Source organism: Chanos chanos, chromosome 6, assembly GCF_902362185.1.
Source record: "Chanos chanos chromosome 6, fChaCha1.1, whole genome shotgun sequence".
Classification (NCBI taxonomy): domain Eukaryota; kingdom Metazoa; phylum Chordata; class Actinopteri; order Gonorynchiformes; family Chanidae; genus Chanos; species Chanos chanos.
This window is the reverse complement of record NC_044500.1, coordinates 15,178,985-15,196,079: the sequence shown is the minus strand read 5'-3', so window position 1 is coordinate 15,196,079 and position 17,095 is coordinate 15,178,985. Positions and strand designations below refer to the sequence as shown.

The 17,095-nt window shown below is 38.9% G+C and overlaps 1 protein-coding gene across 1 annotated transcript; it reads right to left on the bottom strand.

The window, feature by feature from the left end:
• Positions 1-3,675: 3,675 nt before the first annotated feature.
• Positions 3,676-8,105, bottom strand: dyrk1ab (dual-specificity tyrosine-(Y)-phosphorylation regulated kinase 1A, b). Its single transcript, XM_030776829.1, has 10 exons — positions 7,909-8,105; positions 7,629-7,721; positions 6,917-7,105; positions 6,512-6,659; positions 6,114-6,400; positions 5,751-5,897; positions 5,356-5,496; positions 4,963-5,266; positions 4,638-4,762; positions 3,676-4,291 (listed from the first exon to the last, which is right to left on the bottom strand). Exons 1-10 carry the CDS (start codon positions 8,026-8,028, stop codon positions 3,710-3,712), a joined length of 2,136 nt encoding a protein of 711 aa, XP_030632689.1. The 5' UTR covers positions 8,029-8,105; the 3' UTR covers positions 3,676-3,709.
• Positions 8,106-17,095: the final 8,990 nt, after the last annotated feature.

Here is a 17,095-nt window from a genome sequence, read left to right as displayed (position 1 = left end):
GCGCAGTGAATATGTCATATTACGACTCATATTGGGTTTAACGCTTTCTGCTGAACAGTCGCCAATGTGAATTTCACATTTCGTAGACTTGTTTTCATTAAAATTTGATTTCAAACCTTTCCTGTTTAACCAGCTAAAACACAATTTACTGTGCATTGATCACAGAGGGAAGGGAATGTGTGGTATCAGTCAAGTTCCAAAGTGAACTTTTGTCAACTTGCTTAAAATAAGACACGTTCATGTGCTCATTAGATATGTCATGTATACATCAGATCTCAGGATTTACCTTAAGATGACAAGAGATGTGAACAAAATGAGCAAAAATGTATACTTCAGGCCTCCTAACTGTTTGAGCAAGGGTTGAGAGGTTTCCTTGTGTGAACAAACACACGGCTGCCTGGTCACAGACATGAAATGTTGGAAACAATAAAGCAGTAATGAACAGAAGAAAAAAAAGCCCACAGCAAGTCAATTAAGTTCTTTTTTTTTATATATCATACATAAGACTGTTTGAATATAATACAAAGGGCATTATCATATACACAGCAAAGTCTTGACTAGATCTTACAATCTGTGGACACTTATCCTTTTCCCCATGCTGTTCAATTATATAGTGCATGTTGCATGTAAAAAAGCCAGTAAAAACAAAGTCAAGTAAATAAAAAAGGGCAGAAAAAATGTTAATTAAATCCAAGGATTTCATTTACCTGTGGAAAACACAATGACAGTTTATCTTGTTGAATGCATTCAATAAATATTATGAAAAACAGACCTTGTGAACCATGAGTTTCTCATACAACCAAAAAGAATAGGTTTGTGGATATACATGCATAACTATATACCCTGTGAGAATATTTTTTTTTTTTTTTTTAGGTACAAGATCTAGCCTGTCCTTTCCAATCCAAGCCCTACCTTTTTAGTGTCACCTTGGTGAAGTCAAGTACCTCTCCCTAAATGTAATTTTATTTCAATACCCAAGTCAGAGAGAAACAAAAAATCTCTACTGAACGGTAACTGATGATAATTGACATACCAGCAGGAGCAATGTAGTGAGTTCTATACTTCCTTTATTAAAAAAATATAAATATATACATAAATTCTATTTCAGCTATTAAAAAGGGGCTGCATTTCATGAAAACTGCACTAAATCAGTTGTCATTTAGTAACAGCTGAAACTGGTGCACACTTAAAAGTCTCTGTCGTTATTTTTAAATTTTGGAATGTTTTGTGTGAACTTCAGCAAAACTGCTGGATTTTTTTTCCCACTCAAATGATGTAATTTATAAAAAACATCTTTTAATGAACCCAACATTCAAATACACAACTCTCATTACAATTCGCCTTTAATCTGATTCGTGGATATATCAAAGGTGATTGAACCTTTTAGGAAGGTAGTGATGTTTTCATGTAACAAAATGGCAAAAATTAACACCACTTTCTTCTACAAGGATGACGTCCTGCTGTCTGTTTTCCAAACTGCTAGATTCAAATAAGCAGGGTGGTTAGTCTTGATTACTTGTCAGAGTTGAGCTTTAATGTGAAAGGTGAGAGAATGGGCGAGAAAACACTTCACAATTCCCAATGTAAAATCAGAATGGAAAACAAACAAACAAATTAAAAAAAAAAAAATCAACAATTACGTGACTGCAGAGTGCCTTTAAACACAACGCCTCTTAGAAAGAGCATGCATGTGCCTAGGCACCTGTGTGCCTATGTGATGACAGTCACTACTCTTTCCCTTTGAAATACAATATTGTGAAGCAAGCACTGAGCCAAATCATTCAATAACTTTTAACAAATTGTACTTCAGATGTTACTGTAGCTACAGTGGACTGCCTGGAAAATTTCAATTTGAGTAGCCACTCATGTTAAAAAGGTAGAAATTAACATGATCATGACAGTATGTATAAAAGGCAGCATCACCCACTGACAGACCAGGTTATTAAAAAAGAAAGGAAGAAAGAAAGGGAAAAAACAACAATAAAAAAAAGAAACACTATCCTCTCCTTAGCATAATTTGCTATCGGTCAGCTACTCCGGAGCCTGCAGAGTAACTGTCAGTGTCTCTCGGCTCCCCATAGACTTTACCCTGGGGAAACCACAACTGAGGGAAGTTAAACCACATGACAAGCAATTCTGGTCAGGATTCAGTCAAAAGATAAATGTTCAGCAAAAGTTCCAGTTTGGGAAAAACGCATGGGCAGGAAAAAAAAAAAAAAAAAAGGAAAGAAAAATTAACCTTGAATTGAAGTGGTGAACTGCTACATTATTGGTTACAGACACCTAGTGCTATAAAACAACTGCTTTGGTATTTAAAAAAAAAAAAAAAAAAAATCATCAAAAGGGAAAAGAAATGTGTAAAATTCACAGCATAATTCGAGAGGAGAAAAAAAGGCAGTCACATAAGATTCGGCATGTTTGTTTCTGCGTTTAAAAAAAAAAAAAATAATGAAGAGGCAAATTTGCGCAGATGTGTAAAAATGGGAACCACATGCTTGAGGGGGGAAAAAAGGTAAAAAGTATAATAATACAAATTAATCAAGAGATTCAAATATATGATTACCTTCATTGTGAAATCCCACTTCAGTAAGAAAATTCTAGGAAGTCATGTTTGTGACATTTGAACAAGACCCTGCAATTAAGAGTCCCCTCAAGTGAGAAATCTTTGCTAAATAAAGGCCTCTTAATAACCATTCTTAATTACTTTTTTACTCTATTCAGCATTTCCCTACACAATTAAGGACTGTTTAAATGTTAAAAATAGAGGAAAGCCATCTTTATTTGAATGATAATGTCCAGCTCCTTTTCATTCAAAGTCCAAAAATCATAAGGCCAAAAGGGTTCTCTCCACAACACCCCAGATTCCTCTGGATCTGACCTCCCCCACCCCCCCACCCCCTTTGTTGCTCTTCAGTGCATCTCCTCAGGTGCCACACATAGTCAAAGTTGCCTGGGCCGGCAGACCCCGTTGCCTGAAGAGTACTGTGTCTGCGTCTGCGTCGCAAAGCCCGGCCCCCAGCTCACCGCAGGGTTTTTTCCTCTACTCTGGGCAAGTGCACGCCATCTCTCAACTCCACTGCTATGTGCCCCTTCTCGAAGAGTTACACGATACCGACAACACGAAATATCACTGCAAGTACTGCTTCCTTGACACGCTACAGGTTTAAACACACAGCTCTTTTGTGAAATTTCACTTAAAGGGTAAATAAATTAACAACCAGCCAAACAAAAATGTCAAATGTTTCACTGTCCAAACTAAACAGATGTTTTTGCATTGCTTTACATATAGCTAGCTGTTATACAGCTCTCAACTCTGTAATGCTCACTGTAAAAAACATACCCTAGTTTTCCACATAATAGATGGTAAATAAGTACTATGTGCAGTGAGTGAACTGGCAGATAGATGTCTCAATTTCACTATGGTTATTTTGCAGTATTACTAATGTGCCTATTAATTGAAAAAGGAAAATCATGGAATTACATATATACTTTTTTTGTCTTTTTTTCTTTTTTAAAAATACTCTTCAATTGTAGCGGTTCAGTGATATCTCCCCTCGGGTGTGAGCAGCTTTTGTTCTCTATGCACCTTAAAACAAAACAAAAACAAAAACAAAAACCAAACAAAAAAAGAACAAACAAACAAAAAAATAATAATAACACCACCTTTGAAAAATCACACACAGAGAAACAAATTTCATTTTCAGCTTAGTCACGAACTGGCCATTGAGCTCTGCTGAACACAGACTCCAGTCATTGGAGACTCTTCCCTATCAATGCCTTGTCTCATGCCCAGATGCCCCTCTGTTATGAAGTGACCAGGTCCCGTGTTCGTGGCGATAGGGTAAGTAGGATGTCCAGCCATGCCAGTCTCTTGGCGGGGATTTGAGAAGGCACCCAAACCCATGTTCATGCTTCCGTTTTGGCCAAAGTCCAGGGCATTGGCAGGGACCTGGCGGCGCTGATAAGCCTGGTTGCCTTGGTTTCCCGTGGAAGAGGAAGATGTGGAGGAAGAGGATGCAGAGGAAGACAGGGAAGTCATGGACAGATGGCCATGTACCACCTCCATGGAATCCTGTGTGGAGGCGCTGTTGGTGGGCGAGTTGTAGAGGCGTGGCCTTGGGCGTGTCGCAATGACCTGTCCGTGGTGATGATGGTGATGGGGGTGCAATGCCTTGGGATGCTGGGGAGGCACATGAAAGGTAGTCTCTTGGACTGGATGTGTTTCTACAGTGACAGGTTCTGGTCCAACACTGCCAGTCCATACTACAGGGGGATGGTAAGGCTGTCTTGCCTATAAGAGTCACACATAAAATAAACAATGACTATAGCACATCTGTTATGAAAGAAGAGGTAAAAGAAACCCCTTCAATATTTAGTTAAATGCCAAATAAGAACACATCATAGAAGATGTACAGAATGACAATGCAAAATTACTCAAAGTATAATATGAACCAATATCACATATCACAACTTGAGGTGTCAAAAAAAAAAAAAAAGTATAACAGGTACTATAAAACACACTGCACATTCACACATATGGATGGAGCTGTCACTCCAAATGTAGTTAGTGTATTACAAAGCATCTAGAGATATTTTCCAGGACACTCATTGTGCTTTCAGAGGGTGTGTGGGCTGACCTGAGGACAGAGGTTGTCACAGTCTATGGCTGGCATGGCTGTGCCAAAGTGCCCTCCACTGTGCCGGTGGTGATGTGTGGGGTCGGACCTTGCTCTGCCACTGGTACTTGTTCCGGACGATCCTCCTGGATACACGGAAAAGGGTACGCATTCAAATCCCAGTTAGATCTTGGTTTAAGTGAGTTAAAGTGTGTGTGACAGGAACTTGCGCTTAATTCACACCTGTTTATCCATTCAAGTGTCTAAACATGCTTTAAAGAAACAAAAAGGGCAGTCGGTCAGAAAAAAAAAAAAAAAACGGATTGCAAATGTATATGAAAAGCACCTGAGCTTGAGGATGTACTAGACGTGGTCCCTGAGGACTGTGACTGCTCAAGTGCTGGACTCGTTGACACACTGCTGCTTGTATTGGTTCCTTCATCTGCAGTCTTCTTGAAGAAGCTGTGCTGGAGGGCATAGTAGGGCTGAATTCGCGTCTTGGGGTCATAGTCCAGCATTCTGAGGATGAGGTCCTTGAACTTCAAGTAATCGGCTACTGCGTGGCCAGATTCCCCCGCTCGACGCCCGCCTGGCCCACCAGCCTCCACTCCAAGGATGACGTGGAGCTTACGAGAAGCCGGAGGTTTGTACTGATGGGGGAGGAGCAAACAAAAGTTCAGCAGTGTACACAGGATATCATAATGAGACTCCGTTAAGACAACACCGTTACTATACCGACCCTTTTGCCATCTTTGGTCTTCTTTACACTCCACGTCCCATCTGACAACTTCTCAAAAAACTTCCTGGCTTTTGGTGCTAAGTCCATTATGTGATTTGGTGGGATACCAAGAACCTCAACTATTTTATTCATTTGGTCCACCTGACAAAAAAGAGGAGATGGCAGGTTTTTGGCAGGTTCTATAAGCCAGACTTAAGTGTTATGCTTGGTTGTGATGCACAATACTAAACATTTCTTGCATCACGTTTTCTAACATGCTGAGTCCACAGTGGATACTTAAGTCAATGAAGAAAAATTAATACACAATCCAGTCACTGAAAGACCATTTTATATTAAGGTAAGGAAAGACCACATTGAAATTAATGTTTCACTTTCAAAATGTCAAGTGCCCTAACCTCATTGGCTCCACTGAACAGAGGCTCTCCAGTGTGCATCTCAACCAGAATACACCCCAGTGACCACATGTCTATGGCCAAATCATATGGCATTCCCAGCAGCACCTCGGGAGAGCGATAGAACCGACTCTGGATATACTGGTATATCTGCAGAAAAATGCCAAAAGTCGTTAGTCCATCATTGCGCAAAACTTCAGACCATCTCAGGTGACGGAATTTCGCAAATGACCTGAATCCATGCTCAATGCAAACAGATGCCTATCTGTAAGTGTGTGCCAAAATCAGAAACAAAATACTAGACACAGGATTGAGATACTGGGTCACAGTTGGGTCATCTAGCAATAGAATTTAGGCAAAACAAACCCTTTGTCCCAGTTGGCAGGAACTCCCAAAATCCACTATTTTAATGGCGCTTCTTTTGGGGTTACACAGCAGGATGTTTTCTGGTTTTAGGTCACAGTGGATGATGCTGAGCTCTGGGGTGGCGAGAAACAGCAGCGCAGTGCACAACTGCTGAGCAAACTTCCTGGTCAAGTTCAACGAGACACCTCTAAAGTTTGTATTCCGCAACAGGTCGTACAAGTTGTATGACAACATTTCAAATACTAGGCAAAGGTGATTCCGGAACATGAAGTGACGCTTCAGATGAACTAAATTCGGGAAGAAGAAAAAGAAAGTTCAGTTAATTCAACGGCCTGCCGTCAGGTTAAACTTCATGTGTTGTGTGAATGTTTTAGATGCAAGTGTGTAGTGTTCATTACCTATATAGTATTTCATCTCCGTGTCATGTTTGTTCATGAGCTCAAGAAGCCGCACTTCAATCTGAGCTTGATTCAGAAAAGCCTTCTTGTTCTTGATAATCTTGATTGCTACCCACTCCTGCTCAGCACGGTCGTAAGCTTTTACAACCTAACATAAAGAGCGGGGAGGGGGGGGGAGAGTGAGTACAATCCTCATGTTAAAAAGAAGTTTCACAGTCTGCCCTAAAAAAAGACAACACGTACAACTATCCCAACAAACACATGCACACATTTTATACTATTACACCAAATACAGGTGTGCATGCCTGTTCAAACAACAATAACATTTAGCTTCTCCCCTATGGAGCAGAAGGTAACTTCCAGCTAAAAGTTGTGTGTTAGCAATGAACGGGTAAGTGCTTGTACCTGACCAAATGACCCCTTGCCAATCAAAGAGTCAATTTCATATCGGTCCATCCATTTCTCCCCACTTTTGACAATGTAGTCATAGTTGTCATCGTCATAGCCATCGTTGAAGACTTTCCTCTCTTTCTTATGGCTGGAGTCTTCTCCCTGACCCTGTTGATGCCGTCTTTTCTTTTTTGCATAATATACCTAGAGTACCAGCAAAGGGGGCATCAGAAACGTCAACAGGAGGAAAGCAAACAACAACAGCGAAAATAACAACAAGAACAACAAAAGGCATAAAATAAAACGCATTATAACCGCCTATCAAAGTGGACTGTTAAAAGGGTTACCCCAAACTGCCTCATTTGCAAAAGAGAATGTCTGTTATCAGTTGTTAAATATTCTTTCTTTTTTAACCCCCAACAATTCTCAATAAAGACCTCAACCAAAACATTTCTATTTAATGTCTGTCAATGTATACTCTTACAAAGCTATATTTAACATGTCCAACACAAATGTTTCTGTTACTTCAGACCATGGATTTGAAATAAGTGTTTTGACTTTAACCTGTAACTGCCCTATACCAGAGATACTGATCTGACTAGGGAAACACTCCATCAAAAATTCATTCTTTACATGTGCCACATGGCTTTCTTTTTTAAATAATGTAATACTGTAATGACATGACTTGTTCCAAAATGGCAGGGTTTGTGTCACTAGCAGATCTTACCTCATTGATGTGTTTGTAGGTTTTGATCAGGTCAATAGAGAGCTTCCTTAAAGGAGCTAAAGCTGGGTCACGAAAGCACTGGGGCATGTGCCTCTGTAAAGGAATCACATTCATGTCTCACCACTGTCTGTCTGCATCACATTATACAGGACCAATGACATACACTATAATAACATGTGCAAAGAAATAACATAGCCAAAGAACTAAGCTTCCAAACTGTAAAGCTTTTTACATTAAAATATGAAAAGGTCTGTGCACAGGTGCCAGTGAACCTAAGTACCTGGCTGGCAGTGAGTAGTTGCGTCTGGTCACTGTATGGCAGTACAGTGACAGACTGATCTGTACTCTGCTGGTGACAGTCACTGTACTGCTGGTGCGAATGAGGCATCGGAGCAGCCATCTGAAGACCAGCAGCATGGAAAGAAAAAGAGGGTGCAAGCCGGACGGACGAAGGTTTGCATGCTGAGGTCTCTCCCCCTGTAATAAAGTTTACTTCTATTAAAACATATCACCTACTCTCTCTGGCAAAAAAAAAAAAACCCTCTTCACAACAAATTAACATCAATGCAACTGTATGTAAATAGTGACTCAATATAGACAGAGGGTTAAAGAAAGTTCAATCTGTGTTATAGGTTTTCATTTGAACTCCCTGTCTAATTGTTTGTATGAGGCTCACTAATCCATATTGCAGAATTAAAATTGCACAAAAAAGGTCAAATGAGACCATAAACATTTACTATTTGAATTGCTGTCATTAACTTACAATGTGCTAATTTCTTTGATTGCATGCACTATTAAAACATGGACAGGGAGGGGCAGGAAGAGCAAGAGCCTGTGACAAAAAAATGTGGCAAAACTGCAGAACAGAGACTAGATTCTGACACAATCCACAAAAAGCTCACATTCTCTGGAATAAATGGGTCTGAAAACTGTAAATGAAGGAAAATACAACTATAACCCCTTCACTAACCTCATCAGGATATGCTAAAGGATGCAAATTTCAAATATTTAAGTGAAATGTTTTCTGCTCAGAGATCTGTCCTCTTTTTGGTGTAAATTCTGATAATTATTAAGGAGCTTGCTCATTTATCAACATCTCTCACCAGGCAACACAATGCACCACAGCCACACAGAATCCCACCACTATTCAGAATCCCAGCAACAGCACCTAATTAGCATAGCCTATCACCAAGAAGATACAGTGTGATTTGGCAAGCCCATCAATGTTCAAGCCAATCACAGGAGAGTATGCAAATAACCTACTTTTGTTGCCAGGGCAGAGCAGCTCCCATTTTCCAATAAGAAAACAAGAAATAAACAAGAAATAAAATTGAACTTTGGCACACTTAGAGGCAGCATCCACCACATTGGAGCCTGACAGCAAAATAGCAGCTCAAAACTGTTCATGTTGTAGAGGCGAAAGTATGATTCAGCTGACCTAACTAAGGCAGGGCAAACTATTCAAATGATTCTGAAAATACCAGAGGATGAAAACACTTAAATATTGGCTACAGAACAATTAATTTAAAGTGAATTCAATGCAAGAGTAAATTTTACAGCACAAATACGAAAATAAAAACAGAAAAATAAATATACTGTACAAACATGGCTCATTTTAAAACCAAAATATTCTGTGAAAATTTACAAATGCATCTTCAAAACAAGCTTGACATATAATAATTCGGTATTGTGAATCATTTAAACCACAGTATAACACATTTTTAAATAAACTTTATTAGTGTGGTTCAGGATGTTGTATAGCCTAACCATCTGTTCTGCTCCTGCCTCCTGACTCATGCACATACCTTTCAATATGTCCCTGTTTGAGCAAAGGGCAAATGTGCTTACTGGTAATTTTCATCTTTTTTTGAAGGAAAGATCTGTTTATACTTTCATGTAACCCAGTCTTGTACTGTATCCTGCTTCCTACTGCTTATGAAGCTGTCTGCATGTACATCTCTCAGTCACTTTCTCTTCTTTTTTTTTTGCCTTTACTTTAGTGGGTCAACCTCACTGTGAATCCCTGCAATTTCACTATGATAATGTAGTGTTCAGCTATTTAAAAGACAAGTGGAGCTGCCTTGGTGACATCCATGTACTGTGTAAACCTACAGTAAGAACTCGCACTCCCATCTCCATGAAGCAATACTGTACTTTGTGCTCATATTCAGAATGTTTCCATTTTGTATTTCATGACGCTTTAATTCTCTTGTGTGGATGGGGGAGACTCAAAGTAACAAGAAAACAAACACACACACACAAAAATGATTAAAAGATCCTCAGTAAGATGGCTATTTTCAACCATTGTCAGCCAGTTTACAAAGTTGTCAAGTCAAGCAACACAACAGCAACTAGGGTGTACAATGGGGACTAGGTGACTTGGTTGTCTTAAACAATCATCAGCTTGCTCTTAGGCCATCTCTTATTTACATCTGGGTTCCCCAGTCACATCTGAACAGCAACTATTTCTACCCAAGAAATAGCTCAATGTAAATCAAAATACCTTAAACTAATTTTTTCACTATAATACTTCTAACTGGTCCTAGATAAATTAATGCTAGTTTGCTGCCCACATAACACAAACCATTTGTTAACAGAGAGAATGAAAATAAGGTCTGAACTTATAACTCAGCAAACTTTTCAAATGTTAAAAACATCTTCATTCAGGTTATATACAATATTTATAAAGAAGATATGCCCTTTTTAGACATGCATTTCTTTTGCTCCCTTTATAACCCAACTACGGCCTTAGTCTAAGGTGGTGACATGACACAGTGAAATTTAGGACACAAACTTGGTAAGGTACACAGTTCTGAGAGGCTCTAAAATACGCCTGACTCGGTATAACTGTCAAATTCAACACAGATAATTACACAGACCACAAGGACACCTCAACAATCATGATAATAATTCAGAGGCTAAACTGATATCAAGTTTATCTTTAGTAAACAAAAAGAGCACCTAAGACCAACCAGTTGAACTCACACACTTTTGACTGATTTGTCTTGACTGATTTATTTGGATTCACTAAAAAACTTTTTGCTGCAATTCACTCCTGCAATATAAAGCAACTGCCCAGAGTTAGGTATGAATACTAACCAAAGTATGAGACCTGATATTAGTCTATAACACTAACATACAGCAAGTGAATCTTGAGGTGCACTCATTCCAAATGGACAAAACAGATAATTCCATGTGAAATTAAAAAACAAACAAACAAACAAGCAGAACTCATGACATCCCTCTTAAAAAACAATAACAGACCATTGCCGCTAACCTGGATGCATCGTCGCCTGTATAATTTCATATCATCCTGGGAGGAGAGTCCAGCTGCAAACCACAACCCACTACAAAGAATAAAAACACAATTTCAGTGAGCATTTTATGAGTGATATGGAGAAACAAAATGTTGTACTACTTTAAAGAAGCAGGTAAGTAAAAAAAGTATTAATGCTTGGGTTGGACAAAGACAAGATACTGAGGTTAAATAAAGACAAGGAACTTCATTCCAACCCTCCTGCTCCTTAAATTTGGTTGTTGTGTGGACATAAAAGGGTTCTTCTGATCAGTACCTATTTAGACCCCATAGATGATATTCTGGTCAAGGCATCCCCAAATACAATGTGTGCACCTACAATTGTGGGATTGGTGCAGTCTTCATACTTGAAACAGGAGGTTCCAAGTGACCACTGCATATGGAAACTGGGAAGTGATTTGAAGCTGGTGAACCCTTTATCTCCTCTCAGAATGTGCTGAAGATCACAAGCTCTGTATCTTTATGAAAAAAAACCCAAAATCTAAGACTGCACATGCAGCCACTGCCACAATGGTCATTAAGACATGAAGCTCTGGCAGTTAGTTGAAGCAACTCGAAAATTAAAGTTTCACTAAAACAAAAACCCTGTAAACCAGTTTGCTGACGGTATGATCTGTGTTGTAAGAGATGCTATGAGGGGGGGTACAGTCAGAGTAAGATTAGATACAGTGGGCACAGCTGCAAAGAGACCTGCTGTCTTAACTTCAGGCAACTCTTCTAAAAGCATCTAAAAAATCCATCTGTCGACAGTCTACACAAAAATGTCCCAGTATTCTTTGTTTTCTTCAGCTGCATGCCCAACTCACCTCTTTATCGCAATAGTCACAGCTTTACCTTTATGGTACACTTAAGTCTCTTCTTAACACCAAGCTAAAAGAATCCAAGTCAGCACTTGCTGACAACCATCCAACCTAAGATCTATCATTATGTGTACCTAAGTAAACGTGTATTTTTTCTATTGTGATGCATCTTCTGATTAAGAAGTTACCAAAACATGCAGAGCATGAAAATGCAGTGACAATGAACAGGCTGAGTGGCGGTTATTAGCTATACAGTTTTGAACATGCTTACAAAAGTTCTGCTCTCTCCATCAGGTACTCCACAAAGTCGGAAGGGTGCAATCAAGGAAGTTCAGTGCCAACTTAAACTGAACATGCCCAAAGCAGTGTAGTACAAAATCCATGTTTCACTGCAAACACACACGCAAAATCAGAACCCTTACTGAATACTGAAGGAAGGAATTTTCCTACATCTAACCAGTTAACACATCCTTAAAAAATCTTTTTAATTTTCCTATCCTGGCACAGCTGTAGAATAAGAGGTCTTACAGTGTGTCTCATGTAAAATGTAATGCAGGAGGACACAAGTTACAGAGCATTTCTTTATATAGCCTAGGCTTTGATGAAAAAAAAAAACAGAGAAGGTTTAGAAAGCACAACAGCTCATAAAAACCCTTGGGTTATAATCTCGTAAACTTTAAAGAAATCCCAGAGTCGAGTTAAAATGGTTTGACCATTGTTTTCTCACTGGTATGTTTCAACTGGAATCGACTGGTATGTTTCAACACATTAGTGCACGAGTCTAATAAGGGCCCTTAACGCAAGCAAGTAAACAAATGTCATCAGTATCTCTGTGACATACAACCCTTTGGTACTAAAATGAGCATGCCTTTAGTCGACAATTTGCTGTCATGTAAACCGTTGAAGCAACCCCAAAGCGTGTTTGGCTAGTAAAATGCGACATTACCGATCATCTACCAAAGTTAACAACAATTCAACTAGCCACGCCTGGCATGTCCATTGTCTAATATAACAAGGCATTTATTGGAAAGTTCAGAAAATTACTTAATGTGACTGACAACAGCAAGCAACCAAGGCATTACAGCAAGCAATCAATTTGGAATGTGGCTGGCAAGTCAGCTAACTTGTCAAACATCCCATACAAAATCTTGGATGCTTGGATCTCGAACACTTATTACCATGTTGCGCGGTGGCAAAGTTAAACATCAAATCTTACCTTACTGGCAAACATCTCATTCATTCATCAAGCGAAATTTGTCGCGGTCTATTCAAACGCTATCAAGTCATAGTATGCCTTACAAGATGGCTACGTCATATAGCCAAGTAGCTGGCTAACGTTAAGACCCTGGATGGGTAGCGATAACATTTCACTAACAGACGTCAGCCCTTTATTTTCACAAACTACCTTGCAAGCAATCAATCTAGTCATGGGCTATCGATGTTATAACCAGTTATCATCTGCAAGCGCAAGTGTCAAAGCTCAGCACCCTTACCTGTATAATTATGTTAGCTGGCAAACACGCAACGGAATCCAGAAAATAGTAGCTAAGCGATGTCTTGGTTAGCTAGGTTAATATTTTTAGTATTTCATTTTAGCAAATATCACTAAAACACGCTTGCTAATAATCACAGATTTAATCATCTGCAGTACATGCAAACATTTTCGATTGCTAGTTTGGATGATACGAACTGCCCCATCCATCATACAAACAAGCTAGCGAGGTCTTGAGGCAAATGTTGGCTTACAAACGAGCTAGCTAGTCAACAAACCTACACTCGGCTAGCGGTCTTGCTACCCCCAGATATCTGGCAACATCATTGGCTAGGCCAGTGGTTGGGCATACAGAGCTAACTAGCTGCTTGGCTAGCGTTCGAGATCACTCAACTTCGCGTTAACAGAGCAAAGGCTGTTGCGAGCCGGACAAAATTAAACGTCTTTAGAGCACAGCTTAATTTCTGAGTATTAAATGAAATCATTCAACGAAACTCACCTTTGATGATGCGATCTTCATTTAAAGTCCCAGATCCAATATGGTGAACTTATCCAGCGTCTCTAACGATACTTCCAATGAAACACCCAAAATTTCGAACCCGTTTAGAACAATTTTCTTAATAAAAATAGGTATCAAAATTGACGAATTAACCCATATTTATGAATGTCAAACAACGTCGCTGCGTCAGCCATGGCTTCTCAGTCGTACAACTTCTGGTTAATAGCGCTAGAACCACTAATGCGCTGGCTAGCAAGTAGTTAGCTAGCTAGGTGACTTTAACAAACGTGGCTAACTAGCTAGCCAGTAAGCTAGCCAGCTGCCTATTCTACCACTCATACACGCACATTAAGATTGTTCGTTTTCTAGCTAATTGAATATGGAAAATAATAATTCTAGACCCGCTAATTCCAAACGACTAGGATATAAAACATATCGATGACGGCAATGCCTCAAAACACAAAGCTTACTGATACAGAAGATTTTATGACAATTTTCACAAAATGGCGCGCGTTCCAAACCTGCGCAGCGGACCGGCCCGGTAGACCTGAGACACGGACAACTAGCTATGATAGTTCGGCGCCGCCTAAATATATTCCAACTGTGTCAGAACGTTCACTCCGTAATTTTTTCAGTCCGATGCAGTCGATGTACGTCTTCCAACAAAACTGTCAGTCTTAAGAAAATATGACTGCATTATTCCGGCGGGAAGAGAAAGCATTTGAAAAGATTTAAAAAAAGGTTCTGACAAAATGGCGACAGCCTGGGCTGTTACCATGACGACTGTCAATCAAACTGTGTAGTTCCCGGATGTGTCAATGACGACTAAAAACAACGGAGCCCACCGCTATAACTTGTCAATCAATGCAATAGTTCTAGGAAATAGTACTCTGAATAATACCCTATGCTGCATATCAATAACACGTGGTTTGATCGCTTAGTTGCTATGATGACTATAATATATTTTTGTAACCAGTTACTCAAGATAACATAAAATAATCTCTTTGCAATGGCACAGAGATGTGGAAAAAGTTTGCGGTCTTGTCAGAATGTCACGCTAAATGATTATTTGTATCAAATGGCGTCTCTTTTGATTAATGCGCAAACCTAACCGCCTCATTGTTACAGAACAAAACAATCACTTTGATGACCTGTTTCCGACGTCTAGGTTTGGAGACGCGTTGCTGGATTCAGTGAGAGATTGGGAATAACTTCACTAGTGGTGAGAAAGATGAGTGAAGTTGCACGGTATCCAGTAACTTGAAAGTATTGACTTCACTTTCATTCCTGACTTCCTGACCATTCCTCGATGGTAAATCATTGTTCCTCTTTCAAAGTATTGCAAAAATAATAAAGTTGTTGAAATTTGACAGAATTCGTTCTCTACACAATTATGAGCACATGCTCAGGACCCTGCTATAACCAATGAGTAATGGCCACAGTGCGAAGTATCTGCTCTGTTTTCTCTGAAAACATGAAATACTATCATAAATTGCACGCACATTATGGTAATAACTTATTGATGAAGTAGTCTGGAAGGGAGATAACTACATTTCAGGAGAGCAAACACTTGAATAATTGTAAGAGAGCCTTTAAAATCTTTATAATTAACAACATTGTAGACAGGGAGGAGGTGAAGACTGAAGACTGAAAAACAAGCAGACATTTATTGATGCAAGACTATTTTTAGATATTTGTGCTTCTATGATCAAGAAATGAGCACCTGGTGTAATTTCTATATAAAAAAAACCCTTCAGGATTATTTATTGATTTGCTAATGAAAATATTATTTTCATTTTGATAGCTTGCAATATTCAACAAAGCATTCATTGTTAACTGGTTAACTTCCCAACAAACCAGAATTATACTAATATAAATATATCTGCTATACTGATATTAATTTTTTACATAAAAGATCACATGGCAGGAATGTAATGAGACTTAATGAAATTCTACAACTTGCTGCCGAAAGCTCTTGAATTGTGGTTAGGTGATTGTGTTTTTGCTATTATCTCTTCAACAGGAAGCAAGTTCCAACTTGTCAATCATATAGATAACCAGCCAGGTCAAAGAAAGCGTCAACAACATAATCCCAAAAACATACTTGAGAGATGACACAGAAAGCTACTCTGAATGGCCATGCCAGGCCTAGGGGGCCCAGCACCACTGTCTCAAGGTGAACAATGAGAAAGATCCTTCTCCTAGTCAAGTCTAATGCAAGCATAAATGCTGATTAGCATAAAGAGGGGAGCAATAATATTTCATCCTATGTGAACAAGTTAGTCCACTAAAAGTCAATCATAAGCATTTTGATTTTTGTTGGAGAAAGTAAAGTTTTTAAAGTCTCTTTGATCTCCCCCAGAAAATATAAACAGTCACATTAGCAGGCATTAGATCTCTGTGTCTTTTGGTTCTGCACGATACTTACACGGTCCAGAGAAACACAGCTTCAAATATAAAGTTTCACATTCACAGAGTTCAAGCTAAAGTTCAAGCATCAACACCAAATGCTGCAGCACCATGGACAGCAACAGTCATAGTCAGAAGCAACAGAAATGCAAAAACAAGTCATTTTGTTATGGCATCCCTTCAACACATCAACACATTTTTGTGCTTAAGACTGGGCCACAAGGCCAGAGAAAACCCACTGATTGACCATAAATCATAATCTAAGGCTGATTTATACTTTTGAAACATGTTGACACATTCCTTAGCTAGTCAGAGACGTGCAGTGGTTGATACAAAAAAACCCAACAGGATTTATGGATTAAGTCTGAGTTGTGCACACCTATTCTGAAACATCACTGAGTTCACCGTTGAGTTTGTCTATATACAAATAGATATAAATTTACTCAATTTTCATGTTTTCTCATCTATATCAATGTCTTTTAATATTTTAATATTTTTCAATGTCTTTTTTTTTTTTTTTTTTTTTAGAAGAGGATCACTTCAAGGATGGGCTCGCCCTTTTATTCTGTTACCTTAAAACAGCACTACACAGCGGAGTTCACATGAAGTTGAGGATGAGTTTGCATTGTCATCTGGAAACAATGGGATTATAGGAATGCTTCCATCAAAATCTATATGTCATTGCTTGCCAGATAAAGAAATAACATGACAGCTGTTTAAAAATACAGTTCTCACTTTTTCTAAACTAAAATAGAATAGAGTAATACAGAACTTTAATGCAACTATGTATCTATACCAAAATATGGCATTTACAATAACCTTTTATACTGATTGATGTTTCCCCAGGACTGCACACGTTCTAACTTCTTCCCTCTCCTGATGCCCCTCCTGCTTACACCTTACTCCAAAGAAATAATGAATAAATATGTGAGTATATAAGTGCGAGCTCGT